We start from the raw sequence: 17,040 nt of genomic DNA, 5'->3' as shown, positions 1-17,040 counted from the left end.
GCTCAAATGTATCTTATACCCTTTCACTTATCTCTATGCCTCTTGTCCTCTCTTCTGTGTTTTCCATCTTTTTACCATTCTGTATACTTTCTTGTGATCTATCTTGAGCTGATATAATCCACTGTTAAACTTACTACTGAGTTTTTAATTGTAATCATTAAACTTATTTCTAGAAAATCTATTTGACTGTTTTTCAAATCTGGTGTAGCATTTAAAAAATTATTTTTAAAATTACATACAGTAAAATTCAGTCTTTTTGATGTACATAGAGTTGCATAATCACCACCAAAATCAAGATACAGAACTCTACATCGCCCCTCATGATTCCTTTTCATAGCCAAACTCTTCCCCTGTCTTTAACCCCTGGAAACCTCTGATATCTTCTCTGTTCCATAGTTTTATCTTTTCCAGGTAATGTGAGTCCTCCAACTTTGTTCTTTTTCCAAATTGTTTTTACTATTCTAATTCTTTTCCTTTTTCATGTAAAATTTCAAATCAGCTTGTCAACATTGGAAAAATATCTTTCTGGGGCTTTGATTGTTCATCTTTACCACCCCTCTGCATCTTCACTAGGTTATTTCAAAGCAAATCATCTCAGATACTATAATCATTTCATCCATATGGATTTGGCTCTTTCATAAATAAACAAAATCAGACTCTTCATGGAAATCAAATGATTACTGGTCAATATTCTTGATACAGAATATTGAACTGTGTCCCTGTCTTTCATAGCTGACCTATAAACAGTGTACTCTCCCCCACATAGAATAATACACCATTTTTTAGCTCAATTTGTGGAGAATTCACATTGTAGCAACACTGATTTGTCCAATCCAGAACAAAATGGTGTCTTAGTTTGGGCTGCTATAATAAAGTACCATAGACTGGGTGGCTTATAAATAACAAAAATTTATTTCTCACTGTTCTAGAGACTGGAAGTTTGAGATCAGGGTTCCAGCATGGTGGAGTTCTCTTGAGAGCTCTCCTCCTGTTCATAGACGGTCAACTTCTCATTGTGTCCTCTGTCCATGGCAGGAAGACAGTGAATAGCTCTCTGGCCTCTTCTTACAAAGGCAGTAGTTCCATTCATAAGGGCTCTATCCTCTAGGTCTAATTACCTCCCAAAGATCCCCAGTTCCAAATATTGTCACAATGGGATTATAGTTTCAACATATGCATTTTGGAGGGACACTTTCGGTCCATAACACATACATAGCACATCTCTCCCTGTACATAGATCTTTGTTGATTTCTTTAAACAATTTATTTTTTAGTACCTATATCCTGTATGTATTTTCTTAGGTATATACCTGAATATTTTTTCTTATGGGTGGTATTGTAAAAGGCACATTTTAAATTTCAATTTTTCATTGCTACTATATAGAAATATAATTGACCTTTTTTAAAAAAAATACTGACCTTGTATAGTGTAATATTGCTAAACTTGCTTAAGAGTTTTGGGTACTTTTTGGCTATTTTGTATAATCATGTCACCTGCAGTTAGAGGTGGTTTTATTTCTTCTTTCCATCAGTATCCCTTTTCTTTCTTTCTTCTTCTTTCTTTTCCTTAGAGAATTGGGTGGGTGCTATAGCATTTTTTATAGTTCCGTGTTCCTCCCAGATATTTTCAAATTTTTATTATCTTCAAACATAAGATGCATGCTTGTTTTTAGCACATATTTGATAATCCTGACATTCGATGCCTTTGTGTCTGTTTCCCTTGTTTCTGCTTTGCGTTAGTTTAGTAGGGTTGCTATAACAGAGCACCACAAAGTGGGTGGCTTAAGCAACAGAATTGTTATTGTTCCACTATTGTTCTAGAGGCTAGAAGTCCGAGATCAAAGTGTCTTTGGCATGGTTAGTTCCTTCAAAGGGTTGTGACGGAGAAATCTGCCCATGTTTGTCCCTTAACTTCTGGGGGTTTCCTGACAATATTTGGTGCCTCTTTGCTTGTAGATGCCATCACCCTAGTCTCTGACCTCATCTTCACATGGTGTTCTCCCTGGTGCATGTCTGTGTCCAAATTTCCACTTTCTATAAGGACATCAGTCTATAAGGACATCAGATTAGGGCCCCCCACACACACACACTCCAGTATGCCCTTGTGTTATCTTAACTAATTGCATCTGCAAAGACCCAATTTCCAAATAAGGTCACAGTCTGAGAGGAACTGGAGGTTAGGACTTCAACCCCCAATTGAATTTTGGAGGCACACCATTCAACCCTTAACACGTTCTCATTCACAATGCCTTATTGCCTTATATGCCCGGTTATCCCTGATTCCGTGTTTGTCATAACACTGAAGATATTCTCTATAATAACTTGAAGTCTAGATACAAGGCACCTTCCTTTAGAGAAGACTGTTTGCTTCTGCAAGGTACCTAGGGTTACATCTAGTCTAGAAATATTAATAGCCAAATTCAAGGGTTGAAATTCTCTGAATTACCCAAGTGGTGCAAACTCAAGCTACAAATCCACACAAGGGTTGATTTACCTCTGGTTCATACTTATTCAGATTTTGCTGCTTCTTGGGCCCCCTGCTTACTGTAAGGAGGGTCTTCTACTAAATGGCCCACATTGTACAGGCCTGTACTTTGATATTGGACCCTATCCCTCACCTCCAACTCCTAAAGACATAAAAGGGAAATTCAAAATTTCCAAGATTGGTAAATGATCTGAGGGCAAAAGTAGTTTCTATGCTTGCTTATTTCTCTGGATTACCATTTTTCTTTCATTCTGGCATCATTATTTCTTATTTTTGAAAAGTTTTTTTAAGAATGCTCTTATCTAGAATTTTCAATTTTATATATATGGAAGGGGTTAGTCTGAATAACTTAGTTCACTATTATTTGATAAAAAGAAGAATACTTATTTTCTCTCTTCCTTTCTTAAAAACTGATTCATGGTGACCTGTATAAGTACCCCAAACTAGCATTTATAGAGGTTTTTTTTAAATTAAATTTATTGGGGTGACAATTGTTAGTAAATTTACATAGATTTCAGGTGTACAATTCTGTATTACATCATCTATAAATCCCATTGTGTGTTCACCACCCAGAGTCAATTCTCTTTCCATCACCCTTACCCTCATCACCCGCCCCCCACCCCCTTACCATTTATAGAGTTTATTTCAGGCTAATGAACTACTTCGTCAAACAGTATTTTCTTGTTTAAAAACAGTAATAATTCAGTGTGCCATAATATGAGAAATTTTTAAACTAATTTTTTTCTCAGGGTTCATTCTAAAACCCTCACATTGTATCTTTTTTTTTTTTTTTGGCATCTCTTGAAATGTGGCAGAGGAAACGTACTTCTAATATGAAATAGTAAGAAAAATATATCTATAATATATAAAAATATATCTATAATATATTCATGAAATTTGTATCTGAAGCTAATGGTTACCAAATAGAATTTAATATTGGAAATTGTTCCCCCTGAACTACATATAAAAAAAATGACAACTAGCGTTTTGACTTTAAATAAGAGAGAGCTGGAGAACTTTGTTACCAAAATAAGGTGAGTATAAATGGCTGATCTTTAGAAAAGGTACATTGTGGGAAGATCAATGTTTTTTAATGTCAATTTTACAAGTCTATCAAGACATAAAGAGCAATATATAAATAGCCGTAAGCCAATCACATAATTGGGTAACTCTTAAGATGTGTTATGAGATGGTGATTCATGGGCCTAGAATTTAGCTCAGTAAAGGATATAATACGGTCTTCTAAAAGAGGGAGGGACCAAAGGCTCGCTCTTATTATTTCTTCTAGATGGTCAAGCCATCTTAGATTTTATCCAAACTCTTTATGGTACCTTTAGATGTTCTTAGAAGATAAATGATTCCATTGCGCCTCTCTTCCTTTGCTTTTAAGTCAACCAAACATGGGGACATGTTTACTTCCAGGAATGAGGGAAATGATTCTAACACTCCCATTCCCTGCTCCTGTGTTTGACAGAGAAGCAAAGGAAGACTGCCCCTGAGTGGCCTTAAATAATCTGGATGTGCTCTACAATCACAGTGTGAGTGGCCTGGCAGCTGTCTGAGCATGCTGTGAACTGAAGCCCCAATCTCCATGAAGAGAACGCCAAAGGCCTGGCTCCATCAGCCCCTCTCCCTGCCCCATAACCCAACAAGGAGGACTCTTCCCAGAGCAGGGTAAGTGAGGGCCTACCTGTGCTGTCTTCCCCAAGGCCTTCCGCGGCCTCCCGAAGCTTAAAGTCCATCATCCTCGTGGAAATCATGTCCAGCTCACTAAAACCAGATGGAAATGCATGTTAAGGAAACATGTTTAACAGAAGTTAACAGTGAATAAAATGGTGGTGGTGACTGCTTCTCGCCCATTACCTCTCCTGCCCACACTCCAGAGAAGACAGAGTCCAGGGCGAAATACAGGACAGCCCAAAACATGTCCACAGCTCAAGATGAGTAATCATGTAGGCATTTATCTAATCACTGACCGGAGCAATTTAACAGAACATAGATAACTGGAACAAAGGCTGCGCCAATTTACAAAATACAGATTTGGTTCCTTTCTCTCAAAAGTTTTTCAGAAATTATGTTTTTCTCTTGTTTACTGTAGAAAGTTTGGAAGCTAAAGAGAATGAAAACCACCCATAGTCCCACCAACCAAGGATAACCACAGTTAATGTTTTAACGTACTTCCTTCCCCATATGTTTTCTATGCCAATATTTGTGTGTGCATGCAGACACACTGTATTAGGAAGACTGACTTCTTGGTTTTCTTACTTATACCACATCGTTAAAATTCTTCCTAAGTGTTATTGTAATGGCTACACAATATTTCAATATAAAGCCACACCATCATTGATTTACATTACATTGCTTTTAAAAATTTTTTATTATGAGAGAGTTCAAATAGCTACAAAAGCACAAAGAATATATAATGAATTTAATATACGGTCACTCTTGTTTTATTTTAACCCGTTCTCCCTCTCCCACTCTCACTAGGTTATTTCAAAGCAAATCATCCCAGATATTATTATTATTTCATCCATTGGCTTCTTCCTAAATAAAATATCTCTGACTCTTCATGGATATCAAATAAATGATTACTGGTCAATATTCCTGCTACAGAATATCGAACTAACTGTGTTCTTGCCTTCCATAGCTGACTTTTAAACAGTGCACTCTACCCAACTCATACTAACTCACCATTTATTTGGAAAGCTATTTTTTCCTGGCAGTTAGTATGCATCCTCACACTTAAAAAGGGAGCTCAAATATTTAATTAACCAATTAACATTTACCACTTGTACACATCACATAACGGGAAGTGATGGGAGAAATACAAGAAAATATTTAACAGAGGAAAGGAGTCACAGATCTGTGCCAGAGCTAGTCTCATATCTGGGTCTCCTTTAATATTAATGTCAAAATACCCAATTCCTGACCAGTCAATTCCTTACAAAGTGAACAAGGCTTCATCAACTTTGCCTCTCAATTTTCACATAATTTGGCTTCATAAAATGTCTGGTCAACAGAATAAAGGGGGGGAAACCCACATAATCATCTCAGTTGATACAGAACAATCATTCCTGATAAAAAACACTAAAGAAAACTAGGAATAGAAGGAAACTACCTCAACATAATAAAGGTCATACATGAAAAGCCCACAACAACCACCATACTCAAACGGGGAGCAAACTATTAATAAAACCTTTTCCTCTAAGTTCAATAACAAGACAAGGAAGTCCACGCTCACCACTTCTATTCAACATATTACGGACCTGAAGTTCTTGCCAGAGCAATTAACCAAGAAAAAGAAATAAAAGGCATCTAAATTGAAAAGGGAAAAGTGAAATGATCTCTGTTCACAGATGACATGATCTTATATGTAGAAAACCCTAAAGATTCCACACACAAAACTACCAGAACAAACGAATTCAGCAAAGTTGCAGGACACAAAATGAACACACAAAATCAGTCGTGTTTCTACACGTTAACAATGGACAATCTGAAAAGGAACTTAAGAAAACAATTCCATTCACAGTAGCATCAAAAGGAATAAAACACCTAGGAATAAACTTAATTAAGATGAGGAAAGACTTGTACACTGAAAACTATAAAAGTTTGCTGAAATAAATTAAAGGAGATACAAAGAAAGACTTCTCATGTTCATGGATGAAAAGACAATATTGTTATAATATCTGTACTACCCAAAGCAATCTACAAATTCGGTGCAATCTTATCAAAATCCCTGATCCCAGTGCTGCTCAATGACACTGTGAGGGGAGGGAGCAGCTACCAGCACATTTGCAGGAAGAGGCAGCAGAGAAGGAAAAGCTGGAAAATATGAGGAGCAAGCAGGAGAGTGAAAATGGTGGGGATTGGTAAAGAGCCACCAACTCTGACCCTGAGTACCATCCTCCACAGTTGCCACTGAGCTAGAAGGTACAAGGGCCAGCACTTTCTGTTGCTTGAATTTGGACTTAACCACCATTGCAATTACTTATCAAGCAGGTAGCATATCATCTGAAGTACTTCATTTAATCCTCAAGAACTTTTAGTATTCCCATTTTGGAACTCTGACCACATATTATATTTGGTAAGTTGATTAACTGACCCAAAGTGGCAAAGCAAAGACACCAACTGACGTCCCCATGTTATACGTAGGTTGGTACACGTCCTGTATTGACTGCATGCACTCATGTGCTCAGGTTGACTGTAACCCCGGCACGGATGGACAGGCATCTGGGAGGCCTGGGGGACAGTGAAGGGTGAGACTGACGTGGTCCCTGCCTCGTGCAGGTGCTGCCCCAGTGAAGGGGAGAGTCCTGAGCTGTGCCCAGAGGGGCTTAAGGGAAGCTGGGACATCCAAAAGACACCAATCTCCCATCGAAATGACTCTTCCGGCCAAGCAGTCCCTTTCCAGGGTCGGGCCAGGGCCCAGAGGCTGATGAAATCCCAGAAGCCCATCCGCTAGGTCTGACAGGATATCCAAGCCTGAGGGCAGGGATGAGTGGCTGCCATGATACGTTACCTAATGCTCCTGAGAAAGAAACCATGATGTTCCCTTCAAAATGTCCATTCACCTCTACACATTTTAATCAAACATTCCTTGCTGGGAAGTGCTGGGAAGTGCATGGAGGTGCATGTGAGGGTGTGTGCACAAGAATGTGGGTGTGAAGGGCGCCTCACCCACTGAGTGTGGAGCAGATCCAGAAGCTTGCTCTTGCTTCTCCTGGGTTGGATGACATTGTTGCTATCACAGCAACAGCGGGCAGAAGGTTCAGGAGCAGGCAGGAATGTGGGAGGTACGAGAGGACGGCCCAGTCCTCACCTTCTGTAGGTACATCCTGTTGGGGCCCAGGCGCAGAGAGCATCACCAGATGCCAAGGCTGCTGACAGACTCGCACGTGGAGGCAAAAGCCACTCCACACATGAAGGGACAGCTACACAGGCTCACCTCACCTTAAAACCTGCTTGTGTTTTATGCTCCAAACACCTTCACAAGAGTCAACAGGGTACAGAGAAAAGGGGCCACAACTTGGAAGTCAGGCAGTCCTGGGGTCGAGCCCTCAGCCTAACACTCACCCACACCGAGCCTCAGTTTCCTCATCTACAAAATGGGGATAACAATCCTTTAACTCCCTGGGATGGTGAGAACACAGTACACACAAGTACTTGCTGAGGACCGTGGTTGGTTTCCGTGGCTTGTTCCTCACCATATGCTCAGGTCTCTGCGCAGATGCAGAAAGAAACACATGCCTGGCAGCACACCTGCAGACAGTGTCCTGTGCAAATGGCTCACCTCATAGCCACCGTTATTAGTCAAAGGATCAAGACGCCTGGATCAAGAGCTTCCCAGTGTCCTGCAGCCTGATGGACCACGAGTAAAACTGCCACCAAGTAGTGGATGAAAATTCCAGGCCTTGGAGGCCGCCGGCCCTCTGAGATTGCAGAGTGTGCCGATGGAGGACGGTCCCCTTCCCTGGGACACTCCACGTGAAAACCTTCCGCTGCTGGTACAATGGGATATCTTGTCTGCTGGGCCCAATGACTTCCCCTTCCCCGAGGAAATTTCAAGGACAAGCCATAATCAGAAAGGCCATGTGGCAAATACCCACTATCTCCCCACATCCCTTTGCTTCTCACTGGAACTCAAGGTTCAAGTCAGGCTGCCCCATCGTCCCCCTCCCCGGCCCCCAGCTGCTGTCCCCTACCCGCCCGACACTATTGCTCTGACAGCTCAAGTCCAAGTAAAGGCAAACTTAGTCTTTCAATCTGGACCTGAGGGGCCCCTTCAGGAGTTCTAATTAACTCAACAGGGTACTGAGTCTCCGGCCCCTCCAGCAGTTCACAGCACTCATCAGTGTGTATCTGGGTGCCCACAGAACCCAGAGGAGTCTTGTATCCAAGAAGGCTCCCAGGGGGAGCTGGCCCACTCCCTCTCCCTGAACCCTAACTGTAACCACAGGCTTCTTCCCAGCTTACAGAAGAATGCCACTGTTTGATGCAGCTTATACTGAAAAAGCTGACAAGAGCTTATTCATGAGAGGAACGAGAATAGATTGTAAAGTGGTGTTTTAAAAGTTTCAATCCATTATGTTTATCTACACAATATGGAAAAAAAATCTGTAACCTGATTACATACCTCTGAGCATGTAATTATGCATGAAAGCCTTAGCGTTCACCCCTGCAGACCCGCTAATTCCACACCACCCTCCGGGCCATGGGTACACCCTGGGGGCTTCTCTCCCTGCCCCCGCACCTTTCTCCACAACACTCACTGAGGCTGTCCACGAGAACTCGTTGGTGAGGTGTCTGCCTAACATGCCCCTCCCTTCCAACACTGTGTGCTTGGGAGAGTGGGCTCCATGCCTGCACACCCATTGCTCTCTTCAGCACCTAGGACAGTGACTGGAGCACGGAACTGAGCACAACACAGGAACCGGACAGGTGACAACACCCAGGGAACTTCTGGAGACGACAGATCCAGGTACAGATGAAACGAAAAGCAACAGTAAAGTCATTGATCAGGTTCCAGAAATGGATCTAGTTTTACAATCCAACAGAAGACATAGGAAGTCGTCCAGGAAATTACTGATGCCCGACTTTGTAAAAAGTAAATCATCCTATTGTGACTCTTCTCGATCTACATGAAAATTGAAAGAAACTGTTTTCTTCTTCAAAGAGCAACGGGACTTTTAAAAAGATGAATAACAGAGGTAAATTTGCACAGAAGTGCAGGCATTTTGGTAAGGCCAATCTGTGTGCATTTCTTTTACGCTTTTTCCAGCGCCTGTGGCTGCTTGCTGTGGAGGAAGCTGATTCCTCCTTGACCTGTGTGGCTGTATCTGAGGATCCCACGGTGAGTGATATGAAATTAAGCAACTTTTAAGAAGCTTAACAGATCCATAATGTAGTTTATTTTGTTTAAAAGCAAATCAAAATAAATCTGAATACCAGTCAGTGTTCCTGTGCCAAATCAGCTGAAGAGCCGAGCACCACTTCCAGACACCTGTCTTGAAACGATCATCCAACCAGTGGAGTCTTTTACTTTTCAATGTTCCTAAAAATCAGATAACACTGAGAGAGCCTTCAGGGTCTTAGGGCTTGCTCGTCTTCCTAGAGGGAGCAGGGCACAAGGGCTCTACCTTCTCTATCTTCACATGGGGCGTTTGACCACAAAAAGTGCCTAGCAGAGGGCCGGCCCAGTGGCTCAGGCAGTTGGAGCTCCGTGCTCCTAACTCCGAAGGCTGCCGGTTCAATTCCCACATGGGCCAGTGGGCTCTCAACCACAAGGTTGCTGGTTCAACTCCTCGACTCCCACAAGGGATGGTGGGCAGCACCCCCTGCAGCTAAGATTGAACACGGCACCTTGAGCTGAGCTGCCGCTGAGCTCCCGGATGGCTCAGTTGGTTGGAATGCGTCCTCTCAACCACAAGGTTGCCGGTTTGACTCCTGCAAGGGATGGTGGGCTGCGCCCCCTGCAACTAACAACAGCAACTGAACCTAAACCTGAGCTGCACCCTCCACAACTAAGATTGAAAGGACAACCTGACCTGGAAAAAGTCCTGGAAGTATGCACTGTTCCTCAATAAAGTCCTGTTCCCCCTCCCCAACTAAAAAAAAAAAATGTGCCTAACAGACAGAATGAATAAACCAACAGATATGCCACGTAACGCACCTGTTGTTCTTGAACTTCAGAAGTGTTGGTGAGCCTAAAGACCATTCTTTGATTAACATATGAGCACCTAACAACAGAGCCTAACTTGAAAACCATTCAGCCCCCATTTAACGGATGTGTTTGAGCATGTAGAGTGGTGTGTGTATTTGGGTGGGTGGTGCGTGGGAAAGACTGCTGCTGCCTTCCTGGAAATGGGAACAATAACTAAACTCACATCCCTTGGGACTAAAGACTATTCCTGACATCCTACATGGGCAACCACTCTTTTGTTCTCTTCAGATCCCCTGGAGACATAACTTGCCTCTAGCCAGCTTTTATCTACTAGTCACACAACCAGTCCCGTCTCCAGGACCGTATGGTGTTTCTGATGGATGTCATAGCATCTCGACGCCCACCATTCCCAAGTGGCCTACTGATCAATGTGTCTGCCACCTAAGTCCTTGAAGACTAACTGGATAGTAACATCCAGTCCAATTGTCTATCTTTCTGTCTTTATAGAAGGTCTGTCATAAGCTGCTGGGGCAAAACTATTCACCAGAATACAAAATAGAAGGAGAGGCCATGGCAGAGAAAACAAAATACATGGCAGAGCACTTGCAACTCAGGGGAGCAGGGCAGAGGACTCAGTGGTCTAGAATGTAAGCCAAAAAAGCACCCAATACGGTGATGTGATGCCACAAAGAAGTAAGTACAGACATGGATCATCGAAGGAGAATATGCCAGATACGTAACATTATAAGAGGGCAGCCCTGTGGGGCAAAATATTCAAAAACACTTGCTGAGGGAAGCACTTATTAAATTTATAATAACCAAGGTCAATGGGCATTAGTATCCTGACTTTGAGACTTTTGAATACCAGCTGATCTGGCCTCAGAGAGCTGTAGAAAGGCTGACAGTCACCGTTAGCTCACCTTGCGCTTCCTTCGGCTGGTTGGAGGAGGTGACCTAACCTACATCAGGTCAGCTTTAGGGGCGGCTAGGTTAAAAAATTCTTTCATTTGATGTCCTTTCACTTCCCCTCCAACATCCTCCCTCTGCCTTCTGTCCCTGGCAGGGGCCTGCTTCCGTCCTGCGTCATCTCCAGGGTCTTTGTACTCACCAACTTTCAGATCAGTGATACCTCTCAGAGGCAGCTAGTAATCCATTAGGAAAATATGATAATTATTAACATATGTGTAAATATCCAGAATAGGCAAATCCCTAGAGACGGAGCGGATGTGTGTTTGTCTAGGGCTGGGGAGTAGGGTGCTGGGAGACGGGGAGTGAGGGCTAATGGCCACAATGTTTCTTTAGGGGCAGATAAATTTGTTCTAAAATTAGATTGTGTTCATAGTTGCACAATTCTGTAAATATATTAAAACCTACTGACAACACACTTTAAACAGACGAACTCCTTGGTACGAATTAATATGTCTATAAAGCTGCTGAGAGAAAAGTGTTACCAGAAAACAAAAAAGGTGAAATAAAGGCATTTTTGGATAAGAAGACACGATACAATTCGTCTCCAGCAATCCCACACTAAAACAAATATTAAAGGAAGAAGGGTGTGATCTCAGGTGGAAACTTGGAGATGTGGGTAGGAACGGAGAGCAATATACATGTGGGTAAATCTAAATATGGATGAGATGAGTAGGCAGCCTGGTCTTCAACCAGAGGCTCTCTGCACAATGGCATAAATGTGTGCTGTGGCCCTACTCGCCCTCCCCCCTCAACATTCCATTTCCTTCCAGCCCAGGGCCTTTGCAGATGTCGTTCCCTCTGCTCAAACGTGCTGTTCCCTGCCATTATGCTCCACTTCCTTCTCATAAACTCCTACTCATCCTTCAGATAGCAGCTTCTATTCCTCTTCCCCGAGAAGCTTGACACGCCCCTTCAGGACCTCCCACAATGCACTGTGAGAATGCCTGGACCTTTGGTCCACAGGACTTACCGGTTTTAATCACCTGCATATCTCCACGACTTTGATCCAGTTCCCCTTTGTAGAGTTAAGCACGCTTACATTCCCTATACGTTTATCAATTTTTTCCTTTTCTTGGGGAAAAAGCCAAAAATAAACTGTGACTTAACTATTATTTTCTAGTGAGTCACCAGAATCTGCTTGTACCTTTCTTAGCAAAATAAGTTTCACATTACTGAGGCAAATGCAATGTGTCATGCTTGCAAAGTTCCTGTGAGAAATCCCTGTTTGAAAACTGGGCCAGCTTACTGCTTCATGATGGATATTACCGCCCTCAAGAGCACAGCCCCAAAGTGGAGTGGTGTCCAGAATGGACCTCACCACGGCCAACCATTGGTCCTCGAAGGTGCCAGAGAACCTCCAGGCCTTTGAAGCAGACACCTCGATGTGTCTGTGTAAAACCTTCTCTGTCCACCTGTCATAAAAGACAGGGAGGAGAAAGGGACAGATGTACTATGACATATGGGAGGAAAAAAAGCAAAGAAATCTCATAAGCAAAAGGCTGAAACCAGAGAACTCAGATGCCGAGTCTTAGGGTTCTGAGTAGAGCAGAAGGGGAGACTAAAGGAACTTAGAGGGTGGTCAGTTTAGAAGTTTCCTAGTGCTCTGTAATTGTTTATCTTATTTTAAAAAACAAACTAAAATTAGACATGGCCTAGAGAGTGAGTCATTCCCTATCTTGCTAAGTGTGTAAAACTTGAAGACTAACTGCTTAAGGACAGGGAATATGGACCAGCATGGTACTTCCACATAGTAGGAGCTCAATAAATACAGCAGGTCCTTAAATAATGTCATTTTGTTCAACATCATTCTGCTATAACGTTGATGGGGTGCTGCAAGAACGTAATTCTTGTTTATATCAATTAGCTTGTGGTAAAACAGGTTTCATTATGTGCCATTTTGCTTAATGTCACAGAACCTATTGACCTTAAGTGAGGCCCTATTGTATTGTTAAATGAATGAATGAATGAACCAGAGGCACTTATAGCACCTGCTAGACACACGAGTCATCTCCTGATAAAAATGAGACAGCATCAACTATTAAACCTTAGTTCCCAAGGCCACCTAACATGCCACCAACTTGAGGAGAAACTTCCTTCAAAATCCATGACTTGGCTAAACTACGTCACATTTCTTTAGCTTGAGTGTTTCTTGTCCTTTGTCCTCCTTTAGACATCACCTACCCTATAACCACGCAGAGCTGAAGCTCAATGGCCTTTGGGAGTGAAGGACTAGGGATGCAGGGGACGTCCCCGCTCCAGATGCCTTGTTCCCACCCTTGGGCTTCCCTCCGGCCATGGGCTGGGCAGGGAGAGTGAGGACATCCAGAGACCATGAGTCACTGGGCCAGAACTCACTAGGCTGTTTCTTTGCAAAGAAACAACAGAGAGCTCCATTCAAACAAACTCAATCATCCACAAGATAAACAGGACAGTTTATAAGCACATGATAGAATCTCACGTAAGACAAACTACACCATTTTCTGAAACTTACATTAACAGTTGATTTCATGGTATTCAGAGCCCTTGTGAATGGGCAAATTGATAGTTACTTCGCCAGGGGTGTGTACAGCTGCCCAATGCGGCATATATGCATATACTCACACACGAGAACCTGTATTCCCATAGGCAGCCTAAGCCTTCATGAACACTGCTCAAAAAATCTCATGCTTCAGACTGCGATGCTTGATGGCTTTCGCAGGAGTAAAGTGTTTCACTCATCCAGAAGTGAATGTTTTCACAGGAGATTTGTAAAACATTAGTTTAGACATTATTAGGTTATTAGAGTAAAAAAAAATTATCAGGGACTTACAAAACCATCATTTCAAAAACAGGCAAGGGTTAAGAGCGTCAAACTCCATAACCTTGGTTTGTGAAGAAATTGTATCTGCATAATTCTTGGGAAAATATAATATACATTCATTCTAATGCTGAGAGTATCTTGCCAAGATGCTGTCTGACTTGGAAACTTTCAATCTTGGAGTGACAGCTGTACCTTGTGCTGATGGCTGCACACACACACACGACAAATGGGACACCAGAGCCCAGGGCACAGGAAAGATTTATTAGGGCTGCTTTATTCTTAACTTCATGAGTTGAGGGAGGTAATAAACTCCCCTTTTTATGTATGTGTACCAAAAATAATGACAGAAGAAAGCTCTTAAGGCATCATTTATAGAGGACGTTCCATGTGTGATTGGCATTTCTACAGCACGGCAGATGCAGACTTTTTTTTAGTAGGAAGTCACGCTGCAAAGCCTATTAATAAGGAAGCATAACACCACCATTCTATTCTGAACCATTCAAAAGAGGCAGCATCAGACAATGAGGTAGAATAATTACCGGTATTTTTTTTATGTAATAATAACCATGATGATGGCTTCCACGCATGGGGCTTCACACAGCACAAAGGTCTGTGTTCACAAGGGATCCGTACGTTGTTGGGTTACTGTCCCCATGTAACAAAAGAAAAAAGTGAGGCTCGGGGTGGGGTGACTGCCTGTCCCAAGTCCCCAAGCATCCCTCACACTGCCAGGATGTGTGTTGCTGAAGACACAACATCAATTCCCCAAGACCGTGTGATGTGCAGCCCACAGGATGTGCAGATGTGAAAACCACCTGGATCGACAGAGGCCGCCATACTGGGCACTTTCCCTGTGGTGTACAGGACACGCAATTTGTTTACTTACACTGAGCAAATGGATCTCCATCACACCATAGCCCTACGCCACTGTGTACTATTGTGACAGAAGCAAAATGCTCTGGGAGCTCACGTGCTACAGGGTGAGACAGCACTGGCCTCTGCTCGGCAGATCCCCTCCCATGGCGAGGCTGGCAGCTAAGAGCAAGCCGTTTGGTGCTGACCTTTAGGTAACAGGAATAATTCCAAGGGCCTTTAACTTTCATCTCTGCTGCCTTCCCTCCACACCAGGTATACAGACTGTGCCACGTGGACCCAAGTTACTGGCATGGGATATTGAGAGTAAAATGCTCTCTTTCCTAATCCTAATCCTCTCCCCCACTCCTTCTCCCTTCCCTTCATTCCCCCCACCCCATCACCACCACCTCCACCCTCTGCTCCCCTTTCTCGCTCAGTATATGTGTACATGTGTGTTACAAAGAAAACAAAGAAAATCATTATGTTGCGCCGGAATTCATACAACTCAAGGAAATCAAATAACGTCTATAAGGAAGGAGGTTACAAACATACTGGAACACAGGATGACAGATGCTTTCTGCGCCCCTTTGTTGTGTATTGTTCCGTTAACCTTCACAAGCAGTACCTGCCCGCGATGTGTCCTTTTCTTGTTAATATCCCAAAGTGATGGCATAAAGAGCCCAACAATCACCATGAGTTACATTGATCTTTAGCCAAAACAAACAAACAAACAAACAAGTGCAAAGAGCAGCTGTAGATCATGTAGCCACATTGAAAGTTTTTCAAATTCTTTCCAGTTGGGCATACTCTATGGGAACACCAAAATGAAATGCATGGGCAGTGCCCTGCTGGGGCTCCACAGGCGGGCTGCATAAGCTGCTGGGCTGGGCAGAAGTCACTCTGCCTCAGGCCACATGGGGTTGGTCACTTCCGGAAAAGAGCAAGTGATTCCAGGGCTCCCTGGAAGGGGTGATGCAGCCAGTGGTGCCTTCTGCTCTGGGGTCAGCACGTCATTGTCACCATTTGTCACCCCATCACCCCAGTTTTAGAGGTGGCAGAGGTTCTGGTGTTTTCTACGTTTCAGTGTTGCTTCCAACAGGAGTCACTGACTCAGACCCTCTGCTCATTAAGGCAACTGTCCTTTGACCCATCTAGGAGGATGTTAAGGTATCTTTCCCCAAAACAATTCCAATCTGGACTGGCCAGATGCCTTGTTGTTCATCTCACTCCTACCTGGGTTCCATGTACTATGGGGCAAAGATGGTTCACATAATAAGCATCTCATGAGATCAAACCACATATGCAGAAATACCAGCACCGTCATTTCCCAGAGTGCTTTTCGCTTTTACACAGCTGCCTACGGTACGCACCTCACTGTCAAGGATGGGCATGGCCCCCAGGCCACTTATAGCACAAGTCACAGGAGACAGTGTGGTCCAGGCCCTCACTCAGCAGATGCGGACACAGGGGCAGACAAAGACGCGGCTGCTCACTCAGGTTCACGGTTAGTTAGTGCAAAGGCACAACTAGACAACGCCTGACTTCCAAACTCCTAGTTCCCTGCTTTTTCTCACACAAGTAATGCATTCCCAGTAATGCAACCCAGGAACGTAGTCACTCCTGGCTTTACCATCTCCAACGGTGAGTTCCTCAGGGGATAACAGTGATGTCTGTCAACTGCTATGCACAATTGTCCCTGCTACTTCTCACAGAGGGAAGAGGCGAAGGCCCCACCTGTCAGGGACAGAGCACGAGGGAATGCGGCGCGTCTGGGAGAGTCGGCTGTGGTCCCAACATTCTCTCAGCTGGCTGACACTGGGCAGAACCACGCTCGAGGACTGTGTGGCCTAACATACAGAGAGACAGCAATGACTGACAGAGCATCGAGAATCACTGGGAAATGACACGCTGCGGGAGACTAAAGAAATGGACTGAGGCACTGAGGACAGAAATAAAGAGGTGCCACACGGAGCAAGTATCTGCAATTATAAAAAATAAACATGACAGGAACCCGGGACACATGACTCCATTTGTCACGACGTAAATGTGGCCTGCCTGCTTTGGTCAACACTCAGATTTTTCCATCAGCCAGCCTGATCCCGGGTCAAGCACGAGCCCACAACCTGGCTTCCTGTACCTGAAAGCAAAAGCAGCCAGGTGCTCCTGCTATCTGCCTGACCTACGAGAATATTCAGGTTTGGAGTCAGATGCGAAGCTTTGAGGAAATTGTAAAATATTGAAAGCAAATTCTATGTTTGTACTGGTTTGCCTT

The 17,040-nt window shown here is 43.4% G+C and overlaps 1 protein-coding gene across 6 annotated transcripts in view; it reads right to left on the bottom strand.

The window, feature by feature from the left end:
* CRACDL (CRACD like) overlaps nt 1–17,040 on the bottom strand; it is a 112,047-nt gene that overhangs the window by 47,125 nt on the left and 47,882 nt on the right. For all 6 annotated transcript variants that reach the window (XM_081069699.1, XM_081069700.1, XM_081069695.1 and 3 more), the window contains exon 2: nt 4,175–4,254. In XM_081069699.1, coding sequence (XP_080925825.1) covers nt 4,175–4,244 — 70 coding nt within the window. In that variant the 5' untranslated portion in view covers nt 4,245–4,254. The remainder of the gene's footprint in view (nt 1–4,174; nt 4,255–17,040) is intronic.

This window comes from Rhinolophus hipposideros, assembly GCF_964194185.1.
Source record: "Rhinolophus hipposideros genome assembly, chromosome: 12".
NCBI lineage: Eukaryota > Metazoa > Chordata > Mammalia > Chiroptera > Rhinolophidae > Rhinolophus > Rhinolophus hipposideros.
Note: the sequence above shows the minus strand (reverse complement) of the source record. Positions and strands in the feature narration are given on the sequence as shown.